The sequence below is a fragment of the Micrasema longulum genome, unplaced genomic scaffold (assembly GCF_059751315.1).
Source record: "Micrasema longulum isolate JH-2025_06_02 unplaced genomic scaffold, ASM5975131v1 h1tg002533l, whole genome shotgun sequence".
In the NCBI taxonomy this organism is placed as follows: domain Eukaryota; kingdom Metazoa; phylum Arthropoda; class Insecta; order Trichoptera; family Brachycentridae; genus Micrasema; species Micrasema longulum.
Window position 1 is genome coordinate 56,125 of NW_028279674.1, and position 20,855 is coordinate 76,979.

At 31.4% G+C, this 20,855-nt stretch overlaps 1 protein-coding gene across 1 annotated transcript in view; it reads left to right on the top strand.

Annotated features, from left to right (window-relative positions):
• The window catches only part of LOC148272005 (zinc finger protein 704-like), a 41,494-nt gene extending 26,128 nt beyond the window's left edge, over window positions 1-15,366 (top strand). The window contains exons 3-5 of the mRNA XM_088240627.1: window positions 2,306-2,449; window positions 6,580-6,694; window positions 7,363-15,366. Of these exons, the coding sequence (XP_088096753.1) occupies window positions 2,306-2,449; window positions 6,580-6,694; window positions 7,363-7,521 (418 nt within the window). The 3' untranslated portion in view covers window positions 7,522-15,366. The remainder of the gene's footprint in view (window positions 1-2,305; window positions 2,450-6,579; window positions 6,695-7,362) is intronic.
• Window positions 15,367-20,855: the final 5,489 nt, after the last annotated feature.

Below are 20,855 nucleotides of genomic sequence, written 5' to 3' on the forward strand. Positions count from 1 at the left end.
AATAGACAAAATCGACGTTTCGCTGTCCCATTTTCTGCACCTCAAAACTGAACCGATTTTAACACAGTATCAAAAATCAGAATGAAATTTTCTGTACCGTTACGTTTTGTGTTTTTCAAAAATATTTATTATATTTGTATGCCTTGCGCATAAAATTAAGAATAGTCCAGAAACCGCATCCGCACATCAAACAGAAAGCGACTAAACTACTCATAAATTAGTAGGTTTACGTGTTGACCCATTAGTTTCTTTGTAGACGTCGCTCAGTACGCAACTCCTGATTTGAATTCAACTATGCCGTGTTGTGTCCTTTTAAAGTGTAGAAATACTGCTAGGATCTTAAAGAAACAGGATGGTATCACATTTCATGTGTAATTAGCAAACGAATGTTTAAGTAGCTTCTTCTTATGGTTTCTCTCCCCGATGGAGGTTGGAAATCATCATTGCGATTCTTACTTTATTGGCAGCTGCCCTGAACAAGGACTGAGTGCTGCAATGGAACCAGTCACGCAAGTTCTTAAGCCAAGAGATGCGCCTTCTACCTGCACTGCGTCTCCCTTCAATCCTTCCCTGTAGAATAACTTGTAAAATTTTATATTTTTCGCCTCTCATCACATGCCCAAAGTACTCATTATCATCATCTTAAGTAGCAAATGCATTAATTAAAAAATTAATTATTTTTCCATCTGTCAGATTGTCGAAGAAACAAAATAGAAATTTCGTTAGTGTTGCCAGGGTAGTATTTTTTTTTACCCTACTTTGCTCATCTAATGAAAGAATGAATGAAAATTAGACCTCGGATAAAACAACGCCGTGGGGGACATTTAAACGACATTATCTTTAAAACATCAAATGTTATTTGACATGATATAAAAATATCAGTTTTATGTCAAATAAAATGTTTTATATTTTAAGTTCAAAGTTCGTTAATTCAATTACTCCTATTAAATGACCCTTTACTTATCTACTCTGTTGTGTCAATCAATGTTTCCGCGTGCACAATAAAATTTTAGAGAAATTAACCGATTGATTTTTTTTACCTTACATTTGTGTTACGATTAATTTTATTCCCATCAAGCAACATTACGCGGTGACATTGCGAATGCGCGCGGTGAAAGTAGGGCATAGTAGGGGATTATTAGACACAGTCCGATGTATTCAAATATGATTCTACGCTCCTTCTGGACTATTCTTAATTCTATGGCCGTGCGTCCGAAGGCCGCAGATAAAACTGGACATTTTTATGGATTTTTGGATGGTACTAGTTCCCATAATAAATTATTCATCAATAAAGCAAAACTATTGAGACACGCCGATGGTTAATATTTATAGTGCCCATAACCCGGGGTGATTTTCACCCTGAATACGTTTGTTTGAAGAAAAGCCTTACCGCGTTTTCTCTAAAGATAAAACATTTTTAAGTATACTCACAAAGTTTGCTTTATAATGCTTTTACGTAACCATAGAAACAGGTTCGGTGTTTTTAAATAAAACCATCTACCTAAAACGGGACATTGCGTTGGCCACGCCCCTAATACGACACGATTCGGGTAAATTTTGAACTTTGTTTGTGACCGCTTAAATTTAAATAGAATATCGTCACGAATCTTGACGTCACAATTATTAAGGCCACACATGTCGCGTTTTTGTAGGCACATATTTTTTTATAATTTATTTTTTAAAGTTATGTGAACATTACGCATAAACGAGAAATATTGTGAAGGTACCTACCTACTACATGAATTCCGAATGAATTTTCGAACGTTATTTGAATTTGCGCGTCACCGGTGGACAAATGGAAGAAAACATGGAAGACAAATAAACAAAGATGAAAACTTCATATAAGACTGTAATAGGAATCGGGAATGAATTTTAGGAAAGAATTGATATTTATCCGTCTCGAATAGGACCAAAAAGGGATGTTTGGTCAGTTCAATGCCTCTCAGGCATCGAGTAACTGATAACAGCTTTCGCAGATTTCTCCACAATACCCATATTGAATTTAAAAATTCAAATAATTTTTCTAAATCGATTTCATATATTTTTATTGGTATTCTAAGTATGCGATATTTCCTTTTGGTCTAATTCTAATTATATAGACGTTTTGCCCTTAACTGGATTAAAAATAATATTATGAGTGGAATATCGGAATACCTGAAGTCAAAAGTCGAAGCCAACGTTTTTTAATTTACACAACTACATCATTTAAATATTTCAATAATCTTAATTCACTGTAATTACGTGAATAATTATTAAAAAAATATTTTTTCTTTAGTAACATAAGATCTGTTTTTTTATATTTCAGTCCTAAATCCGTGTCCGACAATGAAGAGGAGTTCTACTACACAGAGGGTGATGTTCCTCCTCCGCCGACCCTCTCCCATCGGGACATGTGCCGCCCTCCTCACGAGGACCCTGACTACCAGAGACAGCTTGTGGGATCCTTCAGGTATGATTAACCCTTAGACTGCCAACATCGATATGTCTTCACTCACAATATGGGGAAGAAAGTTTAAACTAGATTGTTGACACTGTAATTATTTACTTTTGGAACATAACAAATTACTAGCAACTCTCACATGGGCATATATTATTTTATTTACGGCGTTTCTGCCATTTACGCTTAAAGGGTGTTTACGTAATATGACAAAATACATATATTAACACAAATACAGGTAAACGTCGTTTTTTTTATTTTCATTTTATTTAGGAAACATACAGTACAGTTACATAGTTTTATATTTTACACAGTTAGACTTAACTCTAATGGACCAGTGAAGTTTCCATATTATGAAGTAATTATATGTAAGGTTATTAATTAAAGTATGTACAAAAAAGAGCAGGAAAAAAACATGAATAGAAGTTGTTTAAAAATTTCAATTAAAGTAAAAAAATAAAGAAAATTTGTAAAAGTAATAAAAAGTAAAGAATGGAAAACATGCTCAGATGTAAAAATAAAATAAAATAATAATAACATTTTTGAAAAGGGAAAAACATAAATATACACATACATATTTTAAGGGATTCAATGAAACGATGAGAAGAATCTTTAAATAAGAAAATAAATGTAATTCAATTTAAAAACTCTTCAAAATTAATGACACATTATAGTAAGAGCAGCAATATGTTGATTTTATATACATATACAATATAAGTAATTAAAAGTAGTTTAAAGTATAAAAACATGTCAATGCAGCAGAGAAAATAGAAAGAAGGTACAGCAAGTAATATTTAAAATTTGAAAAAGCAATATAAGGAGAAGATTTTAAACCAAAGGTAGTTGATAAAATTTCAGTAAAGCGATTTTCGCTGTAATTCAAATTTCAGTTGAAATTTTTTATTCAAATTAACAATATTAATGTATGTAATGTGAAGTGATGTAAGAGGAAAGGGGATCAGCGGAAGTTTTATTCAAAACCTTTCAATACACTATTTTTAAATAATTGTAAACCTGTATGATAGATATACATATATATGGTTAAAAAAGCTGTTAAAAGTAGAACACGATCTATGTAAAAACGAATTCTGACAATAGTTCGTATTGACGCTAGGTATTCGAAAGGTTTTATGCCGGGGTTCCGTTCCGGGAGACACCGGTGTAAAAAAATATCGGCGTAAAATGAACACAAATATAATAGAGGATATGAGGTTAGGTTCCGTGTCAAAATTATAAGAATAATCTAACGTGTTTATTTAATACATATCCTATAGAATATATTCAAAATAAATTTTACATGTATTGAATAAATACAGTTTAAATTTGTTCACAAAATAAATAATAATCGGTTGATATAAAAATTGAAAAAAATATAATAAATACTATCTCACCAGTTCGTCGGTACTAATTTAAATTCTCAGACTTTTTTTAAAAAAGCATCCAATTTCATTTGCTATGATTGTTGCTTCCTTTTTTGCAGAATCATAGCAAAAACTACAAATATTTTAATATTATTTATATTTTAATAAAATTAAAATATAATAATACCTTTTTATTTTCTTAAAAACGAAAAGAAAACTAACTCGAAAACAATTTCACATACACAATAGGCTGCTCGGGTACACGGTAATAGAATAAAACAACGTGTAAAAGTGTGTCTGCTATTAGAATCGCGGCGCCTACTGTCGGCCGAACCGGGGAATCCCGCGCTGGCACCAACCGGCGTAATTGTAGATCGGCGTAAATCGAACCTGCGCAAAACGACGTTTACCTAGTTATTATATCGTAAGTAAAATTATTTACGATTTAATAACTAGGTTAATTAAACAAATTATAACTATTTTAACCTAATCTCTTTTTGCCAAGAATATTAATAATTTCTTTTTCATAGTTTTACGATATTCCATTTTGAACATGTAGTAGAACTCCGTTTATCCGAACTCCAGTCATCCGGATTGCAAAATATCTGGATCTGGTTATCAGGAAATAAAATATAACGGAGATGTTATAGTAATAAATAAAAAGGGTTCAACGAGTTTCTTCGTCAAAGCAATTAACTTGGCTGGACATGTGTAAGTAAATTTTTAATGTGATTCCAATTCGCTGCATTATTTCAAAAGCAACGAAAAAGTGATCTTAGAATATATTTTGCATTTTCTTTCAAAAGCTAGCCCTGATTTAATGGTTCATTCAATTGTCTAAATTTCTGCATATTCGGGTAACGCCTGGCACTCATTTCTGGATCATTTGAGGTTTACTGTATATTTTAACGGAAAGACGATCACAAAACACGTTACATACAACTAGAAACGAGACGAAACAATAAAGGAAAAAACAAAGACAAATACGCATAATGGACAAACATTATGGGATCCAGGTTGATATTTGTAGACGTAAGGAATTTATTGAATATTAATAAACGTGGACACAAATTGAATTAAATAAGAAAAGATATTAACATAAATTGGATATTTATTTATTGAAAACTTCAAGCACAAAGAATAAGTACTTTGAGGGACTTATTGCTAAAAGCAATATCTGCGAGCCAACCAAAAAACAGACTGGTCAAAAAAAGAGATTGGTCAAAATTTTTTACTAACAACAACAACAAACCGTCACGCCGTTTCCCCGGAAGGGTAGGCAGAGAGGACAGAACGCCACAACACTCTATCTTTGCATACATATCTCGCTTCCTCTACATTCATACATCTTCTCATGCACGCGCGATTATTCCAACTTTTAACATATCCATCTTCAAGTATTTGTTGGATTTGGTCATGCCATGTCTTTCTCGGTCTTTCTCTATTTCTGCATCCATCAACATTCGCATTGTAAATATTCTTAGCCGTTCTTTCGCTGTCCATTCGTTCTACATGTCCAAACCAGCGCAGAGCTCCTTTCTCGATTTTGTCGATAATGCTTAGCCTTACATAATGTACGGATCTCAACATTTGTGCATCTATCGTGCATAGTTTTACCACACATTCGCCTGAGATCGCATTTCGACAATTTTGTACTAAAAAACATAAATCTATATTAAAAGATACATGTGTTAAAATAAAATATTTTTAAAAAACCTTATTAATTCAAAATAACAGCTGTTTTTAATTAGAAGATAAGGTTTGCACATTTAAACATTTTTTTAAAAAGTACATTATGTTATGCGTATTAAATAATGAGGAAAATGTAGGATCAGATTGTGAGTTTGGAAGGAGAGAGAAAAAGGAACCAAGGAAAGAAAAAGGGAAAAAAATACATTTGAGAAAAAAAAAGCAGTAAAAACTCAAGGAATTCAGGATTCTGGGGATATATAATAATGTTTCGGGCGTTTCTTGAAGGTGGCTAGAGAAGGTGCATTTTTTATATGAAGGGGTAGCTCATTCCAAAGTTTAGCGGCTTGGACGGAAAAGCAATAGCTGAAAAATGATGTGCTATGCCGAGGAATGGAAAGTGTTCTCTCCTGAGAAAGGCGAAAGAGCGTATATTGCCAAAAAACAGAAATTAGAGGAGGAAGCCACCCTCTCTTCTTTTGAAAATACAAAATACGCTGATGTCTGAAGAGATTTACGCAAAGAATAACATTAATATGTCACGATTTAAAAAAGAAGATGGATTTTTTTAGTTTAGAAAATTGTTTACAAAACTACAACAGGGAAATATCACATACTACGAATATCGATAAAAATATATGAAATCGATTTAGAAAAATTAATTGTATTTTCAAATTCAGTGTGGATATTGTGGAGAAATGTTTTCATACATAACTTTAAAAAAATATTTATGAAAAAATATGCCATTACAAAAACGCGACATGTTGGGCCTTGATAATTGTGACATCAAGATTCGTGACGATGTTCTATTTAAATTTAAACGGTCATAAACAAAGTTCAAAATTTACCCGAGTATTAAGGGCGTGGCCAATTCAATGCCTCGATTTTGCTAGAATTCAAAATTATAAATTTAAAAATATTTTTTACGCCACTAATGAGTGGTGAAAAATTATTTTTTTTCTTGACACTATTTCATTGATCCTTAATTTAAAATTGTAAAAAAGTTGTATTTCCCTATTGAATGATAGATGTAAGATTTTAAGATGTACAAAATATTATTTTATTAAATCCTTATATGTTTGATGTTTTCAGACAAGGACTTCTACTGGTGAACCAAAATAACTCAAATGGCATCAACCTTCTGCCAGCCGGACCCATCACAATACCAGGAGTCATAAATACCCCCTGGGCTAACTCACATTCTCCTGTAAGCATTATTCATATAAAAAATATTGCAAATTAAATTAATGATTAAAATAAAATAAAAATATATTTGATTGCCACTGAGCTAAATACTTATTAAAATTATTTAGTTTTATTGGCCAAGAGCCCTGTATTGAGTTGGGATACAACATAACGAAAGACAAAAATTATTTCATAAACATAAATTTAAATAACATTCATTATAACAAAAAAACAAATTATTCAAAATTGATCCTGAGATCAATTTTGGAATCATATTACTTTTATTATAATTTTAATTTGGATCAACAAACATTGTCATCCTTTATTACATAAGTCTTATAAGAACTGCAAAATTCTCACAAAAATAAATCTACCCTCTAAATTATGTCAACAAAAAAATACATTAAAATTTTTGTAAAATGTTCATAAAGTAGTTTTACACCGCAATATTTCACTGTCCCTGGACTGGCACCTGAAGTTTAAGGCTGATCACCTTACCTTCCTGGAACACATGCTGCATCTGCTTTACCAATGCAGTGCCGTATGCACCAGGTGTGGGTTGGGATTTAACGGTGATGAATTACAGTTTGATTAAATTTAGTATTTTTTTTATTAAAAGGGATTTCTCTAATCTTTGATTATTTGAATGATATACTCAACACCTGAAATGAAAAATGAAAATAATTGCAGAACTCTCCACAGAAGCACATGAAGATGTCCGGAGCCCCGACCAGCCCCGTGCGGCGCTCACGAGACACCAAGAAGTGTCGCAAGGCGTACGGCATGGAGCGCCGTGAACAGTGGTGCACACAGTGCAAGTGGAAGAAGGCCTGTTCGCGCTTCGATTAACTAAGCAAAACGGGGCCGCGTGGTCGCCACTACCCAACCTTTCTGCATAGGACGCAGTGACTCCGGTTTACACTTAGGCGTACTCTTCCCGAGTCTACCATTAGCGAGGATAAGTACAGCGCCACCTTCGTACGGAGATGGGATTAAGTTATTGATGAAGATGAGTGTCGTATTGTAAGTCTGTAGTGTCGGTTATGTGTATGCGTGGTGGTATTCGATGTTAGCGGTAAGTCAGCGAGAAGTGTTTCTTATAAGTGTGAGCAAACAGTATGTGCAAATTTCAATACTCCATTATTTTTATACACCAAGTTTGTGCTCTCCCGTTTGGCTCGTTGGGAGTATGGAATATTCCCCGACTCAGAATGGATGTTATGGTTCGCAGCTAGGTTAGCAGGTTAGCGTTATGTGATTGTTCAATAATCTTGATATTGTTAGAATTAAATTTAATTGTTAAGTTGTACAGTACAAATTCTGTCGAGGCATAGTAACCGCCCGATACTAAGGTGCCCGAGGCTGAGGAAAAGAAAATTACTTGCGAATTCTCGGAGCTTAATTGCGTGCAAATTGTTCGACAGTTGCAATATCTTGTATATAGGGAAAACATATTATTATACATTGTTGCGTAATTGTGAATAATTAGAATTTATAGTGGATGTTAATATATATTACATTATTTAAATCTATTTATATTAGTAACGGATGCGCCGAAGGAATATTCCGAATAAGAGATATTAAAGTTTATGTGGGCAGACTTTTGATGATTTACACTTGGAAAGATTCTAAATGGAACAGACCCCATTGACAATGCAATACATATCGCTATGAATAATACACAATTATGACTAAAGGGACCGCTATAGCTTCAGCCAAATAGATTTTAATGTAATTTGCAGCATTGTATAATAGACTTTATAATAAAACATGACTGATGTTAAACTCAGCATAATTTTGAATCGGAAGAATATATTTAGCGCTAGTTTGCGGGCGATGCCAAGAAGATCGGACTCTTCTGTGACTGAAGTCGCCTGCGAACAGCATTCGAGTCCCAGCCACGTGTATTATGTCAAGCTCTTAAACATTTTACCATTCGCGTATAATGTACAATTAATGAGTGTGATATTTTTTTAAAGAAATTTAGTATGTTTTATTTATACAATTTTAATTATAAGATAAAGCCGAAATGCAGTGGAGATCTCAAATCAGTTATCTGATTATATTATCAAGTGGCACTGCCTGATGGGAGCTGATCCATTTCGAACTCTGTCATCATCAGTTAGGGGATTATAATCACACTTGCCTTAAATATAAGCTATCTATCAACTTGACTTCCAGTAGATGGAATGATCAAAATGAACGTTTGGGGATTGTTTGAATGTCCCGAAAGGGGCGGAACAGTTATACGGTTTACTGCGTGTGTGGCAATCGCAAGAGCCATTGAGAATGATTTTCCATTTCCGGTGAGGGAACGTGAGAAGATAATGATGTGACTAGAGGGAGGTATGGAAAACATAATCTTTTTTGACTGTACTTCTACTTACTCGAAAGAATAAGCAATAACTTTATTTAGTCACTAAGAACTTTTGACTAAAATTCCGCAGTATTTCAATTCAAAGTACTGTGTAAGTGGATTAGACTGCAGAATATAGATATTTTATATACGAGTATATATATATATATATATATTATCATCAGGTCTAACTGAATTCTTATATGGATTTCATATGTGAAAAGCACAATCAAAATTTAGTGAATGACGTTTCCAAAATATGGTTCAGTGTATTTTTAGTTGCGCCATAGATATACTAAAATCTTTTGACTGAATTTCAATGATTCTGATAATCATACTTAACACGCTAAATTAAATATTTTTAAAAATTTTAATAAGATCTCAGAAGCTCAAGGATAACAAAAATATTGAATTCTGGATCTGGATTAACATTATTATAATTATTTATTTAATTTCGACCCTTTCAGTGTATGTTTCCATCACATAATAAACTCAGAAATAATTATTTGATATTATATATTTATACTTATGATACTTATTTTTTTTACATTTCAAAATATTGTTTGTATTGTCATCACAGCACTTTTTTTCTTGTTTTAAATATTATCTTTTTTGATTTATGCAGATTTTACTTTTTTTTTTGTAAATGAAATGAAGTTCTGTGTATATACAAAATATATAAAGAAAAGATTACTTCGATAAAGATTTCTATGATAACGTAGTAGATATATTTGACATAATGTAAAAAAAAGCACATTGGGTAACAAATAAATAAATAAATTGGCTTATAAATCAAATAAGGCTTATTGGCGCATTATAATGATGTATTCCTCTTTATTAAAAATATTTTGATTTATTGATTCCATATCAGTTTGAAAGAATTAAAGCCAATTTAATAAATACGAAATAACTAATCACATTTGAAGCGAACTTGAGCGGGGATAGACTGATTAATATATTTTTTAAAGCCTCGGTTATTTACAAAATTTAAAAAAAGACAAAAAAAAACTGAGAGATGCTCTTGGCCTCGTTAAGGACAGAAATTTATTTCGAGCCTTGAAAGAAAGGGTAATTGGGAAAGTTGCTCGCCAATGGTTGGATTTTGTGAATTTATCGGCAAGAATTAATAAAAAAATTAAAAGACTTAAACCGAGAATGCCTATTGCAGTAAGTCTCATGTGTATTAGCCATTACGGTGTTTAGAATAGGCATGTTCCAATCCTTGTCATGTCTTTATTACGGGTTTGTGGTTCGTGAGTGACAAGTCTAGTGTCATTGTGGTATTCTAAACTATATAAATATTGAGATGATCCAAACACATCGATTTAATGCCTTTCTCTATTGCAAGGAAGACTATATTCTCCTTACATTGACAATAGATTCTAAATATTGTCTTTCAAGTTTGACATTGAATCGAGCAAATAAATGTTTATCAAAAGTGAAAAGCCTGAGACTTGTATTAAAATGACATCGCCCGTAATCCTTGTTCTTGCAATAAGGTATCAAATAATTATTATATCTAATGCGTCGTGTAAAGTTATATTTTAACATCATCGCAACCACAATGGACCTATATTTACAAGGTTTCATCACTGAATTGTCATTTGAAATATTTAAATTTATCATTCTCAAAAAGCTTTACCGAGAAGGCAAATACCAAAGGTGAAATGGCACAATTAAAACCTGATGAAATATGCATATTTCAAAATAGTATGTACGTTACATAATTTTTCTCGGATGTTATTTTGTTTTATAAACAAATTTCCCTGTCGAATCAATAATACTCGTATTAACTCCTGATTTAGTTTCAAATTCTTGATGGTGCCATTTTCTCTTTATTTTATATAAATTCACAAATATGCCGTAAAAGTGACACGTCCCCGCCTGCAACTCGGCAGCCATTTTGCATCCAAATGATGTTCAGTGTTCAGTTTGGGATTCCTGGTGGACTCTGCCTAAGTTCATAATGACATCACTTTTGTGGCTTATTAAGGACCCGATGTTGCAACTCCACGGCACACTGCCAAGATGAGTATAAACTGTACATACATAGTATATTCATAACCTCAGGATTAGTGCTTACCTCATGAATATTATAAGGAATAAGTCAAGTAAACATAGATTACTTGTCATATAACATAGTTTAATTGGTAAATCTATTTTTTCTTAAGGATCTCAATGCCCAAATATAACACAAATGTGCGAGTGTGACCGCATCACACATTTTATTGATATCCAGTAGAGATCTGATTTTCTGAGTAGAAATTATTTTTACGTAAACATTCGTAAAGTTTACTGAAACATGTGCTTCGATAATTTATAACATTCTCACTTCTAAAGGAAAAATTGATAATCGTATCTCTACTGTCAATCAAATCTTAATTTCTCAAAGTACAAGATAAGATATAAATGTGTATAGAATATTTCATTATGAATAAGACTTTTATCTCAATACTTTAGCTATAGTTTGCAATATTTTATGCGTTCTAGTGAAGATATGCCTATATTTCTAAAGACAATGAAAAGTTTATAACATTATTATATGATAATATAGATCCGTGTTTAAGTTTAAAATAGATTACAAACAATATTATAGATTTATCGGCTTCATATTTTTCGTCTCGTCATGTAATGTATTTAAAATATAGAAAAGCTGAATATTTTAAGGATAATCATAATTAATTTATAGCTGTGAGATACAGTCATATTGAACATGTAAAGATCAGCCTACAATACACACAAGCTAATATTTGCCTCAATTAATACAAAACATGTTTAAAGTGGAAAATTTTATGTCAATTTAAAATTTGAAAACATGTGTGTCTTGTGGGCTAGTAAGTTGCCGTTTGTATGTTTTTATAATCATCCCTGCCAATTATACACAGGGCAAGTATTTTGGCGGTTAGTTATGCGAAGTTTCCTAATGCATGCAATAATCATTTGTCACATAGATAATATTATAATGTTTACAATATACACCAAGTTAAAGTTAAATTATGTGTCTTTGCAGTGTTAAGCTTCGTGCTTACGAAAAGTTTCACAGTGACGTCATACCATCATAAATAAGTACGCGCTTTCCTTGCAATAATAAAGTCTATCGATAAGTTTAATCTGCAGATATTGTTATATCGAAATTCTACATACGTAATCTTTAAGTTAGGTGAAGTTAACTTTTCTATAATTCTTTCCCTAATGATGAAGTAAAGAACATTTACAATAAAAGATACTGTGTTCATAATATAGATCGTTGTTTAAGTAAATTTATAAAGATACAAGATATTTTATGTGTTGGTGTTTATTTGAAATTTTATTTATGATTTGTGTGTTTTTTCAATTGAATATTTACAAATAACTAAAAGCTGGTTGTGTCGTAATATAAAGATATTTTTATGAGGATTTCACAAGTGGTTTAATTCCCATACTAGATTCACCGCGTACTTCTAAACGATTGTGAATTAGACATATCTTAAAACAATAATATTGAGTCTAATAAAGAAAAATTCCGTATTTAATATTACTAGAAACTGCATGTCTATTTATTATATTTTATACCAGATGTGAAAACAAAACTTGTGATATAAACGTAGGGAAAGTTATTATTTTGATAAAACATTCAAAGTTTAATAAAAAAAAACTACCTATGACTATGTACTCCAAGTGCGATAACTTTTGGAAAAATTGTATTTTTGAAAAATACCTAAAAAAAAAAGACAAAAAAAATGTAATGCCTTTGAGGTTATCATTTCATATATTTTATACAACAGGAGATTACTATTTCGTTACAAATACAAATGGTGTAAATACTATTCAAGAGAATATTATTATTTTTTAAATAGCGTAAGGACCGGACCGGCCACGACATTTTCCATCTCCAAATATGTATTGTCATCATTATAGATGTATGAATTTAATCTTGAAATGGTTCTTTACCATATTTCACATCGAAATATATCACAAAAAGAGCCCCTCTGTACTACAGTCTCTAATCTGACATTTACCCCTCACATCGATGTTTGAAAAATTAGTTTATAGTTTATAACATTACTTTTTAGAAATTAAGTATTCATATTGAAGGTTCATCTTATGACCATTTTACGAACCAATAAATAATAATGGAGTGGGGGTCTTTGTGTAATTTTTATTTCTAGAACATTAAATTGGAAATAACTTTGTTTCATAAAACTTTCATCTTTTCTCTTATTGAAAAATTATTTTATACGGCGTTTCCAGCCTCTAATCAAGCAAAAATCCGTAGATTCAGAAAAATTCCATATTGTAAGTTTATTATATGAGGAAGTGTTTGAAAATCAACAGAATTTCAATTGAATTCGGTAGATTGCTCCTAAAATCGGTAGATCTACAGAAAAATCGCCAGGGCTGGCAACGCTGATTATAAATCACATTTTAAATTTTACATGTCATTTATAAAGAAAAACAATTAGTCTACTAAAGTGTGAATATTATTATGCTTAATTTTACAAATTAAATTTGTTTACTAATAGAACCTGTAAATATAAATGTTAGTTCTGAATTAAGTTATCTTTTTAATGTTACTTGTTCATTTAATAACAGAGTCAACTGTAAATTTTAGTTTAACTGCAATTGTGTCAGTTTAGTACTTCATGGGAAGAAATGTAGTTTCTTTTTCTTTTTATTTATTAATAAAATTATCAAAATTCCACCGAGAGTATTAAACAAAAAATTTAAATCCTTTAACTGTAAACAATGTCCACTTTTTAACAATGACATGTGGATTCTTTGATTCTTTCGCTTGCCATTATTTTATTTTGACTTATCTAATAACATACAAAATTTTAAAATGTATGTTTTTTTACTGTAAATACATCTCCATTTCTACTGATTAAATAAAAAAAAATCTTCGCATTATTTGGATATAAAATTAATGTTCTTCATAGTTACCAGAAAACCATATTTATAAGTAGGTGATAGTATTTTTAAAAATAAATTATTTTTAAACCTATTATATTTTGAAAATAAAATAAAAGCTTTGAATAATAATTAATATGCAATCATACTATTTAATATAACGGAATGCAGTTTGGACAATAGAGACCTTAAAATGCTATAGAATATATTTTATATTTTTTTCCGATATTTCGGGCCATAAAGATTTAAAAGAAATAAAGTTCTTCCTTTTCGGTGTCTGTAAATATGTGAAATAGATTCATTGAAGATGCATTAAGAGTCCAAATTTAAATTGAAACACTACTAAGTACCTAGATATAACATTAATTATATTTTGCCTTTTGAACTAAAATTTTAATTCAGTCTCTATGACTCAAAGACAATCTAAATAATGTTGTGTATTCGTAGATTCCAATATTTTTTGCATAGAGCACATTTTATTTATGTATTCGAAGATCTCTTAAAAAGAGTCGAGAGGCTCATTAATAGATTTAAATATTTAAACACTCAATTCTGCATTTTTTAAATTGATAAAAATTATTATTGAATAAATTGTCATGAATCTTAATTTAACTTATCAATAAAAATAAGATTGGCGACGGCTCAAATATACACAAGCCAAAAATTTGTACATACATAATTTACATTATAATATCATGTGTATTTAAATTTTGATTTGGTATTTTAAGCTTGTGTTGTATTTTCTTGAAGCACTGTTGAAATTGTGTTTGCTTTTGACTAAGGATTTTAAATATTTAACTGGAGATTTTTCTCATAAATTACTATTTAAGGACATTAGCCACTTTTTAAAGTATTCCGAAAATCATTTCTGGGCCATGTAAATCTTGTGTTACCATTTACAACAGTTTGTCTGGCCAGTATATTTACTTCCAGATCTGGAATTCTTACTAAATACGTGATCAGTTCTGGGTAGTTATAATAATATTGATTGCTTATTTTATCAAAAGAAAACTTGAAATACGCCAGTACCTAAACTTGAAAATGCTACTGTTCATAGCTTGTCATCCTTTTAGTATTTTATAATCCACTGACAGAAATCGAAACAATTATTTCGTCTGTAAACAAATTGACATCACATAAATATTTATATTTCAGGATCAATTTAAATAAATATTGCCATTTTTTATTAAGATTAATGCCAGTATTTTTAATGTGGCAGAATATTTAGTTAAGTCCTTAAATAGTCTATATCTGATCTCATAAGAATGTAAGGGGAATGAATTATGTATAAATTACATATGTATATTGTTTTCTTGTACTGTCTATTTATTATTTTGAGCGTAATAATGACGTCTTGGCAACAGTTAATGTAAGGAGTGATATTCATTATTATTGAATGCTGTGGCATATATAAAATGTAATGGCTTATTACACCAAAAACCGGCGCAAAATATTGATCTACTTATTTTTAATCCAAAATGTTTTTATTTACCAAAGAATAATATCAAATTTACAAGAAGATTTTCCATTGTATGAAAACTCACTAAGACCCCTAAAGCTTTTCAAAATATAATAATTTTCAGCATCTTCTAGATCTCCAGTTCAAATTTAAATAAAGTTTAATATTCTAAGCATAATTTTTAATATTAAATACATTACTCATAATATCATAAGAGACTGTGCCAATATCCCAATTAATATTATGTACCATAGACAATTTTACATAGTTAAATTATTTTATATAAATGTAAAGTAACATTCTTTTAGTTTCCCTATTTGTGTTTTCTTCTTGACCAAATGTAGGCAAAGGTAAATGAATACATTTAAAAGTAGTATCCATTACAAATATATTGTGCCGTTTGAGATTTTTATATTCTAAAATGTTATATAAAATGGCATGCGCCATTTTCTCAATATGTTATGTAAATATTCTGAAAGTTACCAATTGTTTTGGCCATCAGTAACATTTATTTAAGAACTTTTAATTGTTTAATTAAACCATAATTTTGCTCAGTCTTATTTTTAAATGTGAATCCCAGATTTCATTATATTTACATAATAGATAAGTTCATTAATTATGTATAAAGATGGACCATATTGTACACAGACAAAAAGCATCGTTCTTTGAGTGTATATATAAGTCACGGTTTTATGTTTTAGACCTTCATTTTACATTTTATGAAGTATTGATGTAACTTGCCTCTCGCTAATAAGAAATTATCTGTTTTTTTGGCAAACATGACTAAGTTTTCCAAGGTACCACAACTCGCAAATGGCTTAATTCCTTACCATTTATCTGGAAGCTCCAGAAAAGTACGGACTTCACGATTTCCATTTCCCAATAATTTAAATAGCATTAGAGATTCCATTAGAGGAGCTTATACATATTTGGTTCGTATTAGAAATAATGTGTATAGCGGGATACTTAGTTTATTTATTTATTCAGTTTAAGTGCAGGTCTTTAATTTACTCTATGGATGATCAAACACATATAGATATTAGAGAAGCTTGTAAACAAGTTTGTATATATATTTTTACGGAAATCTTAATTATTTCAAAGGTATTTATTTGTTAAACAGAATTTAAATTGTGTTATTTTATTTGTTAATTATTCAATTTTATTACGTTAAGTTTCTATGATAATTTCTCTTTAATCTTATTTACGATAATATTCTGCATTAGAGCTATCTTCTAAATTTTAGGTTAAATCTGTGTAATATTCATGTTAAAATACGGAGTCTTAAAATAATTTTATCCGGATGGTTCATTTGTCGTTAATATTTAGAGGTATATTTAAAATATATATTTATGTATATGAAAAGAAATGTAATAGTTATTGATATACAAACGTGTGGAGAATAATTTAAATAATATATTATATGATATACTTATTATATATACAAATACATATATTCGTTTAGATTTGAAAATGTCTTTTACTGTTGCAACTCCCAATCCTGCAACTCCGCAAATCATATTGTTTATTTTGTTGGTCACATTGATAACTCATAGATCAATTACTCGATCTTCTTTACTTGATGTCTAAATTTGAACCTAGCTTTTATAGCTTAAGCAAACAAAAAAACAATACAAAATAAATGTAGATGCATCCCACACCGCTGAACCTATGAGAATAAAACTAAGGTTTCCTATGAAAGCGGCACCGTTATCTAGCGGCCATGATATGGCATGATGCTGACCAGAGATATCAACTTAATGAGAGCGGTGCCGTTATCTAGTGGCCGTGATCACCTTATTTTATCAACCGATCAACTAAATTTTATTTAAACCACTTAAGTCAGCCGGTTATAGGTCATAAGCCCTGTAAATGTATATTCCCTTCTATAGAACATTTTATAAAATTCTCTGTTGTAATAAACTAATTTTATTACCTTTTTTTGTGGTTTGACCTGTCAGTAGGGACTCACACACATGAGGGTGTGATCACAGCAGGTAACAAGAGGATGAAAGTCGAGTTTCTGACGCCTCCAAACCAGAAACAACCCGCTGAGGAAAGGTAGCCCCGACAGAAAATATCCACCAGAGAAGGCAACGTGAAACCACTCTGGTCATAATATCCCAGGAATCACAGGATAGTCGAGGACCTGTTCTGAGCGTAGGACAGATGCTTTCGATGCAGTAATCGCCGACGTCGAGACCTGACAAGGCACCGGACGATTTTTATGAAACTGAGATATACTGCGGCGAAAAATGGACAATCTAGACAACCTTAACATTATGAGGTGTATTTGGAAGATGAGAAGTATTAAAAGTAAAAAACGATCTTTTTGAGGAGAGTAAGATGTTTAAAAATCATGCTACACCGGTAGGTACATTTCAAGGTTTTTAGTAATAAAAAAAAAATATGAATTTTACAAAACCAGTCACAAAAATGTTTAAAAACATTTAAATGGCGGTACCGCTGATTGACGTTCTGTCAGCAATCAACGCTCTCTAGAAAATCTGCGCTATCTGGTTTGTACAAACGAAGTTTTAATGGTGTTATCCACTGCTACATGACGGCCACTAGATGATGGCACCGCTCTCTTAGGAAACTAAAGCTTAACTCTATCCTTTTTCTTATTCTTAATGGTGGAGATCAGTGCTATACAAGCTCCTGACGTCACTGCGACCTGTGAAGAGATCTATTGTGATGGGTAACTTTATCCTTACAACACAGACTAACACTTGATTTGGTTTATGTTGTGATGAGATGAGATGAGATTGTGAATGAGTGGAAGTGTATAGAGTATTTTTAATTAATAACTTATTTTCAAATATAAGTTTTTATATAGTATACTCAAAACGAGGCTTGAGCAAAAGATTACTAGTAGAGAGAAACAACAGGGTTTTAGATGAAATCGATCCACCACAGATGCAATTTTCATTTGAAGACAGATAAAGGAAAAGGCAATAAAATATAATAAAGTTGCATATATATGTTTTGTGGACTTAACTAAGGTGTTCTGTCGGGTGCTGCCATAAAAAGACATTATAAGAATACTACTAGAGAGGGAAATATCCAATACAATAGTAAATACTATCCAAGATCTCTATGCCAACTGCAAAACAAAAATTAAATATGTTAATAAGTATCTGAGCACTTTTCTGTTTAATCTTATAAACGATGAAATTATAGAAAAGGTGACTTGGCTTTGGACTGTGTTACGAAATGGGCGGTAAAACAATTAATATGATATGCTATGCAGATGACGCAGCTATGTTAGGAATCTGAGGATGACCTGCAAAAAATGCTGTAAATGTTCCACCTAGTATCACAAAGATTAAACATATCAATATCAGTCAGCAAAACAAAAAGTCTTCAATATCCATACAACCTATAATGTGTAAGCTGACTATTGACAACAAGCCAGTGGAACAGGTCATGAGTTTCAGATATCTAGGAATAGAAACAGCATATTTTTTATTGAATCGGGTTTTATATCACCCGTCGATGAGAGGAGTGCTCTCCCGAAACTGTAGTAATGTTCTTGTAAAAAAATAATAATTGATGTAACACTAATAACGAAGTTTTATTTTCATAGTAGAAATAGCAAGTCGTAGTGATTTGTACAGTGAAGTCCCGAGAACAGGTCAACAAGGCATTCAACTGAGCCGGGGGTGTATGAAGAATGTAATACGAAATAAGGATAAGCGTATCGATAGCAAGGTCAGAATTTACAAGACATGTGTGAGGCCCATCATGACGTATCCTGTGAAAATGTAGGCTGACACTGTTCGCACCGAAGGGCTACTCAGAACTGCTGGAATGAAGGTCTTAAGGTCCATTACGAGAAAAACACTACGAGACCGAATCCGTAATACTGTAATTAGAAACGTGTGAAGTAGAGGATATCGTGCGATAGACCAGATGCGGATAAAGATACTGAAGGGACCATGTTGGCAGAATGAGCAAGACAGACTTGTGTACACTGCAGCTAATGAAATCCTATCTGGACAACATCCGCTTGGAAGACCACCCAAGAGATGGAGGAACAGTTGGACCTCATCATCTCAGGAGAACAACTAGTTTTCTGTAACACAGATCTTAGAATCTCTTAAAAGATGAAGAAGACAAACTAACACATTTTCGATGATACAAGTAAAAAAAACAAATCCATAGGGTGACAAAAATAAAACTCGTGTGTTAACTTATTATTGGTTTAGAATATTTACCCGCACATAGATATAAATATATACTATATACAAATTTAGAACTACGCAACGCTCAGTGAAAATGTAACATAATAATTACAATCAATTACTTAACTACACAAGAGAAAGGGGATAAAAGTATGACTAAATGTGAGATCATTATAAACGAAGATATTCTGAATCAGATAGAAGAATTTGTGTATTATATGTTTACCAGAGATGGAAAATTTTAAGCTGCATCATATGAGCAAACACCTGTGGATATCGGATATAAATTTTTATGATTACCTCAATTACCCTCTTGGATGACATTTATAAAATCAACAGATATAAATGACAGAATTTGACTTTTTTTACAAATTTTTGGATAGATTTACATTAAAATCTGTGTTTGGTGTTCATCATACATAGCCCAAATAGTTTTACATAATACAATGACAACTTACTATCAATGTTTTCAAATTGATTCAAAACAAAACGATATGCTGGTTTTTTTTTTTATTGACTCTCCGGCAAAATTTTATTTAGGGCGCATCAGTCGTTTCGTTTTTGCACCATCAATAATACTTGCCTTTATTAAAAAAATAATTGAGATACGCTGCGATTGGTGTATCAGTCCACAATGAGGAAGTTCAGTGCTACGGGAAATTTTCCGTAGCACTGAACTTCCATCCAATCCAATCCAATTGGATGTAAAAAAACTATTTTCTTACGCGCAATAAAAATGAGAGCGTTTAATTGTGTGACAAAGTTTCTCAAAAATAGATGAAAAATTTCCATAAAAATGTACTAATTTGAGCGACATCACTTCTTCTGAATCAACCAATAATAAGAGTGTTGTAATAGATTTCTGGTTTGAAGCCGATCCACCAATCTCTCAGCGAAGCGAACTTGTGACGTCACAGGTGGAGTGATTTAAAAATCGCAAAACTAAAAAACATTTTTTTAAATTCTTGGCTTTGTTTGATAGTGATAGTCTATAGTTTATATCTAGTCTAGTCTAGTGATAGTCTATTAACAAATAAAAATATTTTTTAAAAACCATCAAACCCATTATCATTACCAATCTTGGTATAAGGGAATAATAATAATTTCTTCGAAGCAAATTTGATTAGTAGAAACTCCATGGTAAGTAAGAATAGAGCCTAAAATAAGGGTTGGCGGAGAATCAAAGCCGGGACCTATATTATATTCACAGACAGCACCCACACTAAACAGTATTCTACCCAGTATCACACCCGAGGTCTACTTTCCACCGTCCAGTTTCCGTGCGATGTACACCTTG